Consider the following 15,370-nt stretch of genomic DNA (forward strand, 5'->3'; position numbering starts at 1 on the left):
CGAAAAGTCGGACACCCAAGTAATTTTTTTGAATTCGCGGGGCGGTGAAGACGAGAGGGGGAGGGGGAGGGGGGGAAATTCTGTCGCTTGACAGCCAGACGTTGAAGATTGTATACCGTGCAAATTGACCCTGTCAAAATCATTTACTTCAGCACAGTGAGATATAATTGACTTTCTAGAAACTGCACCGAGTGAAAAATGAATAATATGCGTCACCCGTTTCGCAAAATGTTGGCAAAATTGTTTCAGAATTAGCAGACTTTGAGTCGTCGTCATCGTGATCAATAATAAGTGTACCGCACGTAGACGAAAGAAGAGATGGGTAAAAAGGAAATGTTTCTTGTAAAAAGAATCGGGCTTGCGAAACGAGTGGGCGTTCGTTCGGCGATTATTTCAACGGTTAGACGGAATGCAAATGGATTCATTGAACAGACGCCCGAGGATAACTCGCTCGTGAAAGAAGGTTCGCCATAGTTTCAGGCTTTATGCTGTTAACCGGAGTTACGGACGGGCTGGCCAAAGGATTTCTAGCTGCACCGATCCCCTCCTCTAGCATCCCAGTCCCGGCTGCTTTCGGTTTCGGATGAGCCAAGGCCGTCGCATTGTTTCAGAGCCATCATACGCGTTGATCATTAACGCTCATTTCCATAACACTTTTCCCCTGAGAAGATCATCGGCGTGTCTATCCTAGCCGCAGACTCCGCTTCGAGATCCTTGAATCGCTTCCACGCACCGAATCGAGACGAAATTATAACCGGAAACGGAAGCGAATCAGGGATGAAAACAAAAGAAAAGCACAGCTTGTTAACCACCAGCGGTAATTAATCGCGTTTCATGGTTATCGTGCCTGAGCAGTCTTGTAGTCCAAGTATCTGAAACTTTGGAAACGTTAAGCGGCGTGTTGCAGAATGCTGAAGATAACCGGGTATTTGCATATTTACGAGTAGAACCCGAGAGAGGATAGCTGCAGCAGTTTGAAACGTTAACTACTCTCTGTCCCGGAAGAGCAACGCGATTTTATACAGCGGTAACTCCAGGGAAGCGGGAACAAGTATTGACAGTAAATTTCATTCCAATTATAAATTCAAATAAACCACCTAAGAAAATTCTCGTCCCGCAGTGTCGTTAAAACGTTGTTGTTTTTTCTTTTTTTATTTTTCTTTCTTTTTAATTATTTTTCATTCCTCTCCCCTTCAATTCTTCTAATCTCATCCCGCTCCCACGCGTGTAACGTAATCTCAACTTATCTCGCACGAAGAGAAATTCGTTTTCATATCACCTCTGAACCCCCGAGCCTGATCAGCTTTGATCATCGTTTCCGGGAAATCGGATTAGCATTTTCACCCACATTCTAAAAACTCTCAGCCACGCATATAAATACAATTAATTAACAGCCGTGCATCAACCGGCCACAGAAAACAAAAAATAAATATATAAATAAGAAACGTTCGTGAGAATTAATGACGAGTTTGGTAATTCTGGGTTAAATTTCGATCCATATTTCATCATGAAAAAAAAAAGAAGAAAGAAACGTTGATACTCTCACGGGTAGATCTCGTTCCCCGGTTTCGTTTACACCGTCAAACAACGGTGCTAATTACCCGCGCCCGTCGAAATTCACCTCTCGAGTAACATTCGTTCCTTGATTCGGCAATGCGTTGCCATAAAAAGGTGTAAAATTGAAATCTCCTATCAGAACATGGCGATGCGAAGAAGAATAATCGAAGAAGGATCGATCGCGTGCGGTTAGATCCGATGCACGGATGAGCAATGACGGTCGATGCGAAACGAGCGAAACTCAGAGACAGACGCGGACTTTGAAGCAGGGGGGAAATATCGCCGACTGGGGGCAGCAAGCTGGCACCGTGAAGATGTTACTCTACTTGCGGTGTTTCACTTTCACTAACCCCGGCCCTCCCACGAGCCGATCTCCCGGGTGTCCCGGAGATGGGACTGAGGCCCCCACCAGACTGGCCCGCGAGGCTTCTTCCCCTCGCTCCCCGGGGCGGGTCAGTGGCGTCGTGAGGTCGAACCGTGCTTTGGATGGCTTCGGATGTTGGCTATGGTGACAAGGGGCGGAGGGGGGCGCACGGCGGTAGACAGAGCCGAAGAAAAGTCACCAGGAATCAAGTCACCCTGATGATCATCGCGCGGGTTCGCGCCTAACGCCGCTGCATTTGATATACTCGGTGGATGGTGGGGGGCCTCCTCGATCCCCGGACACTCTGGGTTCAATCGTCGGGGTGAGATCTACGGAGGTATATATGTACCCCGAATACTCCTCCGTAGTCAGTCACCTTCTGACTTACCTTTGATCGACTCTTCTCGAGAGGATCAGTCAGGTGAGTTTCTTCTACTTCTTCTCTGGTTTTTTTTTTTTTTTTTTTGATATTGTGAATCGCTTATGGCTCGCACGCAGCCACGAGTTTCGCGGTTTGTTTTTGTGATAAATTCACCTCGAGGTATCGAACTTTGATCCAGTTATTGAATTTTCAAAGTGGCTACGTCGTTCAGAGTTTCGTTTTTTCTCAGCATCCTACTTCAACCCAGTTCTTAATTTCAGAATTACACCTTAAGGGAGGCAGCACCAACAATCATGAAGTCGTGGTCGCTGTGGATAGGTGAGCCTGACATTTGTGACACTTTCGCTACTCTGACACTTTTGTTTTTTAATCAAAATATCGAACGTTTCAAAAAACTCGATCGTAAACAATTTTTCGCTGCTATAATTACACCAGTTTTCTCGATTTCGAAAATAATATTTCGCATAAATCGAATCGTCATTTCTCTTCGTAGAAGAGAAAATATCTAGAAATTCGAATCGAGGGCGAAAGATTGACCCTCTTGTGCGTTATGGCATCATTGTGTAGGCAACATGACGGACGATGTGAGATGGGGTAGACAGTCGGTATTAAAGACGGTCGCACGAAAGAAATGAATTGAAAAATCTGTGACATAACTTCCCGCTAATTAATCAGGGGCATTGTTCTTGCTCGCTCGATTCACACAAGGTATTAAGCATATATATATGTGTGTGCGCGTTCGTACATGGACGATAGTTCATGTACTTATGCATAGGAGTGGAGGCGAGAGCTGTGTGTTTCACATCTGAGAGATAAACAGATCAGATCTGGTCGCGCGTGTGTTGTTTGCGTGACCATCAGTGTTAATCACACGCAGCATGGGCGAAGTAAATGAAGGAACACGTATCCTCAACGGGGATTATATAGTGTCATGCAGCGAAACGCAGAGCCGCGGGCTGCTGGTCTGACAATGAGATCGCTTATCTAAGTTTCGTAATAGAACTTACCCGCGATGAGCATTAACTTGGCAGCAACCAACCAACGAACCAACCAAGCAAACAACCGAGTATAAGGATGTAATTGTAACATTTCCTCTGTTTCAGCCTTGCTGGCTATCGCCCGTACATCTTTGGTAAGTTTGTGTACCCACATGCGCGTGTAAAGGAGCTTGGCGATATTGCAACATATTTAAATTACATACCCGCGCTGCTTTGACCTCCAGACCTGAGTTCTCAGTTGCCTCTGCAAACGGCGCATCAATCTCATTGTCTTTTCATCCTTTCAGGCAGAAGAAGGTTATAGCTATCCGCGTCCTGCCAATCCCCTGATACCCAGTACGCCTGGAAGTCCTTCAAAGCCCACAAGCTCAGGTGGCTTTCCGTCCACTCCATCCACCGGAAAACCGGAAGGTCCAACCAGTGGCCAAAATCCCCAAGGAGGATATCCTAGCTCAGGATTCCCCGGTCAGCTTGAGACCCAAGGACCCACTGGCTACCCATCCGATGGTCAAGGATACCCTAGTGGGCGCCCGGGTGGACAGGGACCCTCGCCAGGCTACCCCAGTGGTCGTCCTGGTGGTCAGAGACCAAATGGCGGACAAGGACCAAGTGGAAACTACCCCAGCGGTGGACAAGGACCGTCTCCAGGATATCCTAGTGGGCGTCCTGGTGGCCAAGGGCCCAGCGGTGGACAGGGAACAAGCGGAAACTATCCTACTGGTGGACAAGGTCCATCATCAGGATATCCCAGTGGTCGTCCAGGCAGTCAAGGACCCATCGGTGGACAAGGACCATCAACGGAATATCCTAGTGGACTTCCTGATGGCCAGGGACCTAGCGGTGGACAGGGACCGTCGACTGGATATCCCAGTGGACGTCCCGGTAGCCAAGGACCATCAAGTGGATATCCCAGTGGACGTCCCGGTAGCCAAGGACCATCGACTGGATATCCCAGTGGCCGTCCCGGTGGCCAAGGACCAAATGCTCCAAATGGTGAACAGAAACCAAGTGTGAATTATCCAATTGGTGGACAAGGACCGTCATCTGGTTACCCTAGTGGACGTCCTGGTGGCCAGGGATCTAACGGGGGTCAAGGGCCGAGTGGAAATTACCCAAGTGGAGAGCAAGCACCTTCATCTGGATACCCCAGCGGACGTCCTAATAGCCAGGGACCTAATGGAAGTCAAGGAACATCATCTGGATACCCTAGTGGACGCCCTGGTAGCCAAGGGCCCAATGGGGGTCAAGGGCCGAGTGGAAATTACCCAAGCGGAGGACAAGGACCATCATCTGGATATCCGACCGGACGTCCTGGTGGCCAGGGACCGAATGGTGGACAAAGGCCAAGTGGAAATTATCCAAGTAGTGGACAAGGACCGAGTGGAAACTACCCAAGTGGTGGACAAGGGCCAAGTGGAAATTACCCAAGTGGTGGCCAAGGACCAAGTGGAAACTATCCTAGCGGACGTCCAGGTGGTCAAAGACCTAATGGTGGACAAGGACCTCAAGGACCGGGAGAGTATCCTAACGGAGGTCAGGGTCCCCAAGGACCCAGTGGCGGATTCCCAAGCGGTGGACAAGGACCAACTGGCGGATTCCCAAGCGGAGGGCAAGGACCAAGTGGTGGATTCCCCAGCGGTGGACAAGGACCAAGTGGCGGATTCCCAAGCGGTGGACAAGGATCAAGTGGCGGATTCCCAAGCGGAGGGCAAGGACCAAGTGGTGGATTCCCCAGCGGTGGACAAGGACCAAGTGGCGGATTCCCAAGCGGTGGACAAGGATCAAGTGGCGGATTCCCAACCGGTGGGCAAGGACCAAGTGGTGGATTCCCAAGCGGTGGACAAGGACCAAGTGGTGGATTCCCCAGCGGTGGACAAGGACCAAGTGGTGGATTCCCGAGTGGTGGAAAAGGACCAAACGGCGGATTCCCCATCGGTGGACAGGGACCAAGCGGTGGATTCCCGAGTGGTGGGCAGGGGCCTGATGGTGGATTCCCAGGTGGGCAGACGGTCCAATATGACGAAGGTAGCCAGGATGACGGTGATTACTCCGCGATTCCGGGTGAACCTGGTCGCGATTATCCCATCTACGCTGACATCCCCCAAACTGGATTCAGTTGTGACTCTCAGCAATTCCCGGGCTACTACGCGGACGTCGAAGCGCAGTGTCAGGTGTTCCACATTTGCTCCAACAACCAAACCTACGACTTCCTCTGCCCGAACGGAACGATCTTCCATCAGCAATACTTCGTGTGCGTGTGGTGGAACCAGTTTGACTGCAACTCTGCGCCTAGTCTGTTCTACCTGAATCAAAACATTTACGATTACTCCATCACGGGCTCCCCTGGCCCGCAAGGACCGGTCGGAGGTTATCCGCAGCCTGGAAACCAACAGGGCCCATCCGGTCCCTCATTCCCATCAAACCAAGGTCCTCAGGGTGGAAGTGGAAGCCCTGGCGTAGGATTCCCAGATAACAATGGACCACAGGGTCCCTCAGGACCATTCGGACCATCAAGACCATCTGGACCATTGGGACCATCAAGACCATCAGGGCCACTGGGACCGTCCGGATCATCAGGACCCCAAGGACAGGGACAAGGCTATCCCCAAGGACCCCAGGGTGGAAATGGCCCAAGCGGATATCCTGGAAACAAACCTCAGGGACCCCAAGGTCCTCAGGGAAATTATCCATCCCAGAGCTTCCCGGCAGGTAACAAACCCTCAGGTCAAGGATACCCGCAAGGAACGCAAGGATTCCCCGGCAGCAGCAAACCTCAGGGACCATCAGGACCATCGGGACAGTCTGGATATCCTCAGGGACCTCAGGGTGGAAGCGGTCCAGGAGGTTACCCCACCTCAGGTTTCCCTGGAGGTAACAAGCCTCAGCGACCATCAGGACCCTCCGGACCATCGGGACAATCCGGATACCCTCAGGGACCACAGGGTGGAAATACTCCCAGTGGGTACCCACAATCAGGCTTCCCTGGTGACAACAAGCCTCAGGGACCATCGGGACCATCGGGGCCATCAGGTCAAGGAACGCAAGGGTTCCCTGGCAGCAGCAGACCTCAGGGACCATCGGGACCATCGGGACAATCTGGATATCCTCAAACACCTCAAGGCGGAAGTAGTCCAGGCGGATATCCAGGATCAGGTTTTCCTGGAAGCAGCAAACCCCAGGGACAATCAGGACAAGGTTATCCTCAGAATACGCAAGGAGGTTTTCCAAGCAACAGGCCTCAGGGACCATCGGGACCTTCTGGAACGGCAGGCCAAGGAGGTTCGGATGGATATCCGAGCGGTCGACCTTCCGGACCAGCATTCCCAACAAACCCGTTGGGCTTCCCGGGCGGCAAAGTTCCTCAATCGGACAACCCGTTCCCCTCCGAGGGACCTTCGGAACCAGACCGTGGATACCTACCACCGCGAGCTGGATAGGTGAGGTAGCGTGAACCGTTGAATTAAATTTAGCCAAGACCCCACAGCAGCCCCAAGAACCATTGGTGCTGAACCTTAAGTGTAAATACGAGCCTAATTCTTTTTTAATACATAGAAAACGCGGTAAGTTATATCAAAAACGGCCCAGCTGTATACCTAAACGCGTTTTATCCGTTAAGTAAATGTAATTGTGTAACTTATTTGTATTAACTGCCTTTCAATATTATACTGTCACAAAGACGTGCAGAGTCTCTGGGCCTTTTGTCGAGAAACCACTGTGTTCGGTAATGTTATCTGCAATTTTTTTCACTGCTGGCAGAAGAATACTATTTAAGATGCTTTGCTGACGTTTGTCAACTTCGAGTATCACCGCGACATGTGAATTATTTATTTCGAATTGAACAAGAATTTCGCCCAATTTCCAGCTCACGGTCTTTGCTGTTCTTCGATATTCTATCGACTCATCTTTTTTAGCAGTTAGATAGCCGGCGTGTGACGATGTTGGTACTCCCATGCACAAAGTCACACCGAAATTTCAATGAAACGTATCTTCGAAGTTTCACCAATCGCGTAACTCGCGGTGAGACTGCGAACATACGAAATCACACCCGGATATCTTGTTTATTTTTGTTACTTTCTTTCTTCCTCTCTGCATGACGTCTGATTCTCGCGTTATGTGTTATACCTCTGAAGGGATTGATACAACCGAAGTTGAGCAACGCATGACATAATTGTAATTATATATATATATACATATATATATATATATATATATATATATATATATATGTATATATGTATATATGTATATATATACACACATATATATATTTTTGTAACAATGGTCTTGATACTCCGACGGTGAGATGCCATTATATGTATATTTAATATTATGTGAAATAAAGGAAACACCTTTGCAACCATTATCTTATTGTATTACACGGTTACTTAATTCACCCTGCCCGCTCGAAGACGTGCGTGGAAGCAGCCGTAACCCATTACTGCACGTCCTCACTTCATATATACCTTTCTCTCTTATTACTGTAATTAGCAGAACTCCGCGCAGACTCTTAGTCGCTGAGTTACATAAATTTCTCCACGTTTCTTAACGCGCCGTAACGTCCACCGTCTCCAAACGCCCTTTACAATTTTATTATACAAACTATACGCAAATCGCCTCCATTTCGTCCATCCAGCCATCCATCCACAACAGTGCGTGCCTGCGTGCGATGCGTAAGGTATGAAAATTGTTTTTCAGCCCGATCATCATTTTGTCGTTTGAGGTGAACTCTGGCTAATGAGTTGGCGTGGGATAATGATCTGATAGTAATTACATTCCGGAAAATAATTTCTTTTCTAATTCTCAGCCGTTGTTTGTACACGGATTGAGTCCTCATACCTTAAACTTTGTCAAAGGTCAGATCTCGAGTCTGTAACAAGCCAGGCATGATAGCTTGACCCCTTGACTCCGTAATTATACCATATGTAATACCTTACCAAACAAAATAGCTCAGGGTATAATCAAAGCGTATGCACGCGAACTCTAGCAGCGTGTGAGATGTTTACCCGCGATCCCGGAATTCAGGCATAAATTTCACCAAAGAAAAGGTTTCAGGAATTTCACGATGCTCTCTTAACGTTGAACCGGCAAGATGAAGTGTGGTATGGCTTCGGAATAATGATCGTCTACTGCTCTCTTGAGCGTGCCGGATCCTATTTACGACGCGGGTAAGAAAAAATGAGCAGGCATTATGGGAGAAATTACCGCATAATCATTGAGGTAACAAAACACGAAGACCTTCTTCTAATGGTGCAATAAAAGAAAGATACCACCGGCTGTTTACGAGGAGGATTATCTTATTCCCTGTACTGTTGGAACAGTAGGGCTTCGATCACTTTTGCGGATGTAACATGGTAATTGAACGTTCGGCTATGACGTGGTCGAGTTTACGATGTGACGCCATTGCAAGACGGCGATTCTTCCCGCAAACCGATGGCGTAACGCTAACTGTACTCTGGATGTGTGATGACCGCGTATAGAGCGCGATTTATACCGGCTCTAAGGAGCTTCACGGCGCATTTCGCAACGCTCATTACCCGCGAACTGCTAATTATCATAAATTTCTGAGCATTGTTTGGTTGAATCTTACCCTCAGCTATCAGGGTCGGAGACTGCCGTCGGGGATTTCGTCCTTCGCCGATTCTACAATAATCCGCAGCTTGAATTCTCATCGCCGCGAAATTCCTCGCGTTAATTAGGAGACAATGATCATTCAATCAGAAGTCGATCGAGGCTGGGACGACTCGTTCATCAACGAAACGCGGTCAAGAGAAGCGGCGACTTTGTACCATATTAAGGAATACCTCAGTGACGAGAATTCTGGCGCATCTTGCTCGTCCTCAGCTCGCCGTCGCGTTGCATCCAACCGATCGAACGCATCTCGATGAGAAAATAAACTGCCGCTGTAATTGGACTCGAATGTGTGCTAAACGTTCATCCGTTGACATGCAACCGATTCTGGTAATATTTTTTCGTTTGGTTACTGATCAACTTTTCTTTCCGATTGAACCCACCGAGATCTCTAGCTCCGGTGTAGCGGCACTTGACCGTACTGAAAACCGGTTGGTCCCGGTCTTTGCAAAGGCTGTTCACTATCAAGGTCATCAGGGTCGACCGGAGTTCATCTGGTTTCGCACTTTTCACGAATGCAAACTGATCGCGGAGGATTTGTAACTCGATGCGGTCGTGAGATGAGCAATGGCCGCGGGTTTTGAAGGTGCCAGATCCATCGAAACCCTTTCCAATGGATCTAGGCTTGGGAATCGGAGAGACCGCGACGAGGGGAGGATGGATTCGAGGTGGTGACCGCAAAATCTCGAAAAACTCCACGGTCTCTGAGGTTTCAAAACTTTCAAACAGCCTCTCTGCTCTGTAATCACCAATCAAATGACGATATCTCTATCCCAGAAGCTACTCAGCGATGAATAATAAACTCCTGCGGTCGCGTTCCAGGTTGGCTTTTACAGAAAGAAATTCAACGCCGCATCCGACTGTGTCCAATTACCTTGTATTCTCATCTAGCTCTTCGAACAAGGCTGCGAACAGTAATTTGAGCTTCCACCATCTCGTCAAGAACTCCCATTCCCAGAAATGTTGATAAATATGTTGGACCGACAAGTGAGGGTCTTTAACTTGTTCGTCGTTACCAATTTTCGGCCAACTTGACTGGCGCAAAATTCGTGGCAAGTTCTCCTCGGAGACGCCGCGTGTTGCCTTGATTGAAATTGATTACTTCCCGTGGGCGAGTTTAGTAACATTGCACGTAACTGCCACCTTCGTTCAAACGGCAAAAAGCCTCGGGTGATACTTGACGGATTGCTTTTGTGTAATTGAGCTTCGGAGTGTCAACCGCGTCTAACGACGATTTAATGATTCTCAAGCGTAATACCAGGTGGATCATAATTTCCTAAGAGAGGAAGCAGGTATTAAGTAGGTTTGAATTTCTGCAGGTACAAACTAAGTCGTCGTTCTACGACTCATTAGTCGCAATTTCAGCTTCAATTAGTTTTTTGGTTACATTAAGTCGTGTTTATTTTTCTAATTTTATTTTCATTTTTTCTTCTTCTCGCGCTGAAACGGCATTACGTAAATCACACACCGAGATAGCAGGCAATAAAATGTAGGTACATAAGGAATACGCGGTGAATCGATCCGATCGAAGAGTCTTGAAGTACTTATACTTGCATGCACCGTCTGGTTATAAAAAGTTCTTCCGCGATTGTAATATTCCGGTATAATTAGGCAGTAACTGATCATTACTATTTCAAAGCGTGAGAGAATACACGTTTATTACATATATCGTACCCTTAATTATATACGGCCAATACACAGCTAGTTTGAAATGCTAACCGAGGATAATGAACGACGCGGTATTTATGCAAGCTTAGGCTCGACCAAATTCATGTGCAAAAATCGAAAGTCGATTACGGGTAATCGCACAATTTTTTGTCTGTTATTCAGCTTGATGGTTGCATATATTTGTATAGTACAAAAAAAAAAAAACTGTAATGTGCCCGCATTAACGATCCGGCAATTCAGGCTTTCGAACAAACACGATCCTCTCAATTCCGCTTATTGTGATAATGCAAAAAAAATCATCTGAACTTTCTCCACCAACTGTGGAATCCTTTGATAGATTCCCGAGCGGCTTGCTTTGCTCGATAACTACCGCTTGCTTTGCCTGTCCGCCTGTCTGCCTTTATGCCTAGGCATCCACCTTATCACCCACGCGGATACACGATCTCGGACTCGGCAAATATTTGCACAGAGTCGGTATAAGCCCGAGCTGTAAGGCTAGTCGGATTACATCTTCATTCAGTCCGCGTTTTTCAAAAACGGTAACGAGGTAGCTCGTTACTCCGGTACAAATCCGCTTCCAGCCAATCATTCAGGATCCGGATGCCAAAAAGTCTAATACTGACTTCTCGGTTTGCTGTTTGGTGCAGCGTTAGGCAAACTTGCAATTAGCTAATTGAAAATTTATTATCATAATCGTATTTTGCAATTGGAACGAAATTTGGATACTAATTACAATTGTAATTTGTAGTTGAAAAGAAATTCGATACTGATTACATTTATAGTTAGCAATTAAAATGTAACTAATTACACCATGTAATTAATGGCTCTGAACACTGCTTTGGAGGTCGTTCTAATGCGTTAGAGCGACGGCGGCTCGTTATTTAAACGAACATAATATTTTTTATCAAAAATATTTACAACGCTGAAATACCGATCTGGGTGATAAGAAATTCATTAAAAATTTACATGTTTCTGCAGTAAAACAAAAAAAAAAACAAAAAAAAAAACCGGAACAAATGGCTTCAGATTGGCTTTGAGCCAGTCCTCGAACTTTTAGTTTTCACACTGAAGGCTCCAAGTTTGTAAAGAAAGAAAAAAGAATAACATCCTAGTCGAATTTTGAACTATAAATTCAGATTTGTCATTAACGATTTTAAAGCCCTCGGATACCATATTACATGGAAACATGACGATTTTCTTTATTTTGAACCTGTATAATGGATCCATCATTACAGATTTTGAAATTCTGACTTTGGATTCGTGATCGGTGATCCAAAAATCCTCCGCCTAGGATTTCTAACATAATCGAAATAATTTTACATTATTATCCACCATATTGGATCGCCATTTTCAGATTTCGCAATTTCAAATTCTTTATCAGCCATCCGACAAACAGACGAGTAGCAATTTTCATCAAAATCCAAATTTTTTTAATTTTTTTTTTTCAGCTCATTGAATACGTGAAATTTATGATTTACATTTATGATTAGCGACCCAAAAAACATCACGTTACCAATTTTAATTCAAATCCATACATTCATTCTCCAGATATCCTCATATTTATTTTGTTTTTTGGAAGTTGGTTATTTCAATAATTGAAAAAGCACTGAACGGATCAAAATCAAAATCTAATCAGTTCTAAATTTGAAAAAGCCGCGTCGATTGAGACCAAATCTGAAAATTTTTTGAGGAAATTCTCCAAACTTCAAAACATGGAGATCTAGTTAAAACCCAATTTTTCATTTTCGGGGTGATTAGAATAACTTTCTTTTTTCTCCGCAGACAGAGAAACGGGAAATTAAGATAGAAAAATGGAATGGAAAAAAACACTTAGGGTGAAACAAGGTTGTCAACACCCTTCGCTCGGGTCTTGTAAAAATTAAAATCCGACGAGTAAATAACAATATAATGATTATGAATGATTAATCGAGTGCATGTATAACCCGAATCAAGACACGGACATTTACACCGATCAAAACGATAATTGGACAGCTGTCTGTCAATTACCGAATCTAATTAATTCTTCGCGGGATGGAAAACGGTTTAAATCCACTGCGGCAACAGCGGCATGAACCAGCTGACTAGCATCTGCTCGTTGCTTGACGCGTACTTGACGGTAATTAACGCCTATCCGTTAAATAATTATCCTACACGTCATTCGCACGGCGTTCCGCCCGAAGCCGTGCATTTGACGTCGACCACCATCGCGATAAACATTGCGAAACGCGTTGTTCTCGGATTCAATCCACCACCCCGAAAGAAAAATGTTCAAACAAATTCCCCTCGGTTCCGCAAGACTCGAGGAAAACGATCCGATGGACGGAGCTAAATCCATTCCATCCAGCTCTCTTGATTCCGAGGTGAGACGATCTCGGCATAGTCGCGACCAACCGTGGAGTGAAAAACCGCACAACACCTAACAAGAAGCCCCAAGGCGAAGTGCCTCTTGCAAAATAGCATTCCTACACCGCAGATGCATCGCGATCAACGCAAGCTACCAGGCATAATTTTATGCGCCAAGTGATCCATCCCATCTAGTGAAAAACAAACTGAACAATTCACAGCGAACTGTGGCTTATTTATTTCAATCTCAGGGGGAAAGAAACACGATTTAAAATTTTTTGATTTTTTGATTATCTTACTCTCGTTTTTGCCATGTCGCAAGGGTCAGAGTAGAATTTGCAAATCTCAAAAGAAAAGAGGATTTTCATTACCATTGATCCAAAAATTCGCTTTCCGCGAATCCGTTCCTTAGACTCGATCCCTTTTTCTCCTTCGGTTGTTCTTTCGCGAATCTATTTTCCGGATCCGTTTGTCGGGAGTTTGTTTGTCCGATTCGGGATGTCTTACGAACGGTGAAAGGGAACAGAGTTTTACGGACTGTAAATTTGATATGCAATCATACCCGTCATCGATCTCTCAAGACGAATTCAGACGCGTTTCGAAAAGGTCACAAAAGTGATTTAAACTTCGGCCGCTGCGTCTTTGTCGTGGGGATACATAAATCCTTCAGGGTATTACAACTACCGCCAATTTAAGGATCGGAATTATTCACGCCTAGGGTCACGCCGTTAATTAATATTTAATTAGCACCCTCTTGGGATGGCCCGAAATGCTAGTAAATTAACCCTCGACCCTCAGAGCTCGCGAGATTTCTATCGTGCTTGTAACTTTCCGGAAGTGATTCGAATTCGCACACTACCAAAGCAATTTATCGGAATTTGAGTCCCCTCTGAAAATTGGAGCTCAAGTTTTTACACACAATAAATAATTTGCCTGATATGTTTCAATGATAGTTGAATGGTTCAAGTTATCAATGGATAAAAATCTGGATGACTTTGTTTTATGACTAACAATTTCATTCGATCTTCGACGAATAAAAAATATACTGTTTTGCTTGTGATTATTTCGGACTTCGTTATAGTCAAAATGCGTTTTACTACTGACGGATTAATATTCACATTATGATTCGTACGGAAATCACATCAAATTGGTTTTTTAAATGCAATTTTTTCTCTTTTGCTCTCGTTACCATTCCCCTTTTCAAATTACCGGGAAATCCGCAAACTTCAAGATTAAACGCGGAAGGATTTCGAACTGCAGCACGTCGAGGATGTAAAGGCATACTTACCCTCCTTCGCTCGTTCGAATTGTCGCAAATTTTACGCCAGGTTGAAAAGCGTCTTAATTTACGATCCACTCCGGCGTGACTTTATACAGTTGATCAAAAAGTAGGAAAATTTGCCTGCGGCGGGGTGTGATTCTTGTTAATTTACCGCTCACCTTATCGCGAATATCAAAATTCGCTGAAACATGCAAAAATCTAATGTCGACAAATTGGGAAAATACCGATGGTGAAGAAAACAGACATTTTTTTTCGAACGGTTTTTCCTTACACTGACACGTATACTTCTTCACTTTCGCATGTTTGCCATACTCGTTGCTTTCACAGGGTGAAAAACGAAATAAAAGTACAAATTTTTCTACATTTGTGTCTTAAATTTTACGAAAAAGAAAAAAAAAAAACAACAAATTATCAAAAAATAAATAACAATCTTTGAAATTATATTGAGAATAGTAAAATTCATTGAAAACTGAGAAGTACCTACTGAAATAATCTGAAGTTGATCTTCTTTTTTCCATTCTATTTCTATTGTCGATTCAAACGAGTCCTCGAATCAAGTCTCTCAATTTGATTGTCCATTTCAGGGCACTTAACCGGCACCGTATTTTACGGGTAACATCTAAATTACAAAATAATTTCACCCTCAGATTAAACTGCATATTTTTTAATAGGTATATATGTATATATATATGTGTTAATCCAATTACCTTGCGTATACCTCATAAATATATTGCACATGACCTGGATGAACTGGAACACAAGTGAATTATTTTTCGTTTTCACCTCGTTGTATAATCTGGATGAATTTTTTTTAAGTAACCATATGTATAATATATACAAATATGTTTGTATACAATGTAAAGTGTACGTGCATGCGTGTGGAAATTATCAACTATGTATTAACGCGTGCATGGGAAAGGAAAGGCGGAGTAAGTTATTAACAAAACCCTCGTTTCTTTTGTATTCACATTCTGTACAAACATATTTTACATAATTTCGATATATACGTATATGTAGCGTACATATATATGTATATATATATATATATATATATTTTTCTGCTTAGCTATTCTCATCTTCGTGTTTTTGTATAGTACGTTATACTTGAGATTTCTTTCAGCACATACATGCCGTATATACATATATAG

General features: G+C 44.7%; 1 protein-coding gene across 1 annotated transcript; it reads left to right on the forward strand.

Moving 5' to 3' along the window:
• Positions 1-2,207: 2,207 nt before the first annotated feature.
• On the forward strand, positions 2,208-7,658 carry LOC124186267 (collagen alpha-1(I) chain-like). The gene is made up of 4 exons (XM_046577811.1): positions 2,208-2,342; positions 2,564-2,621; positions 3,407-3,435; positions 3,589-7,658. Exons 2-4 carry the CDS (start codon positions 2,597-2,599, stop codon positions 6,736-6,738), a joined length of 3,204 nt encoding a protein of 1,067 aa, XP_046433767.1. The 5' UTR covers positions 2,208-2,342; positions 2,564-2,596; the 3' UTR covers positions 6,739-7,658.
• The last annotated feature ends 7,712 nt before the right edge of the window (positions 7,659-15,370 follow it).

Source organism: Neodiprion fabricii, chromosome 7 (genome assembly GCF_021155785.1).
Source record: "Neodiprion fabricii isolate iyNeoFabr1 chromosome 7, iyNeoFabr1.1, whole genome shotgun sequence".
Taxonomy (NCBI): domain Eukaryota; kingdom Metazoa; phylum Arthropoda; class Insecta; order Hymenoptera; family Diprionidae; genus Neodiprion; species Neodiprion fabricii.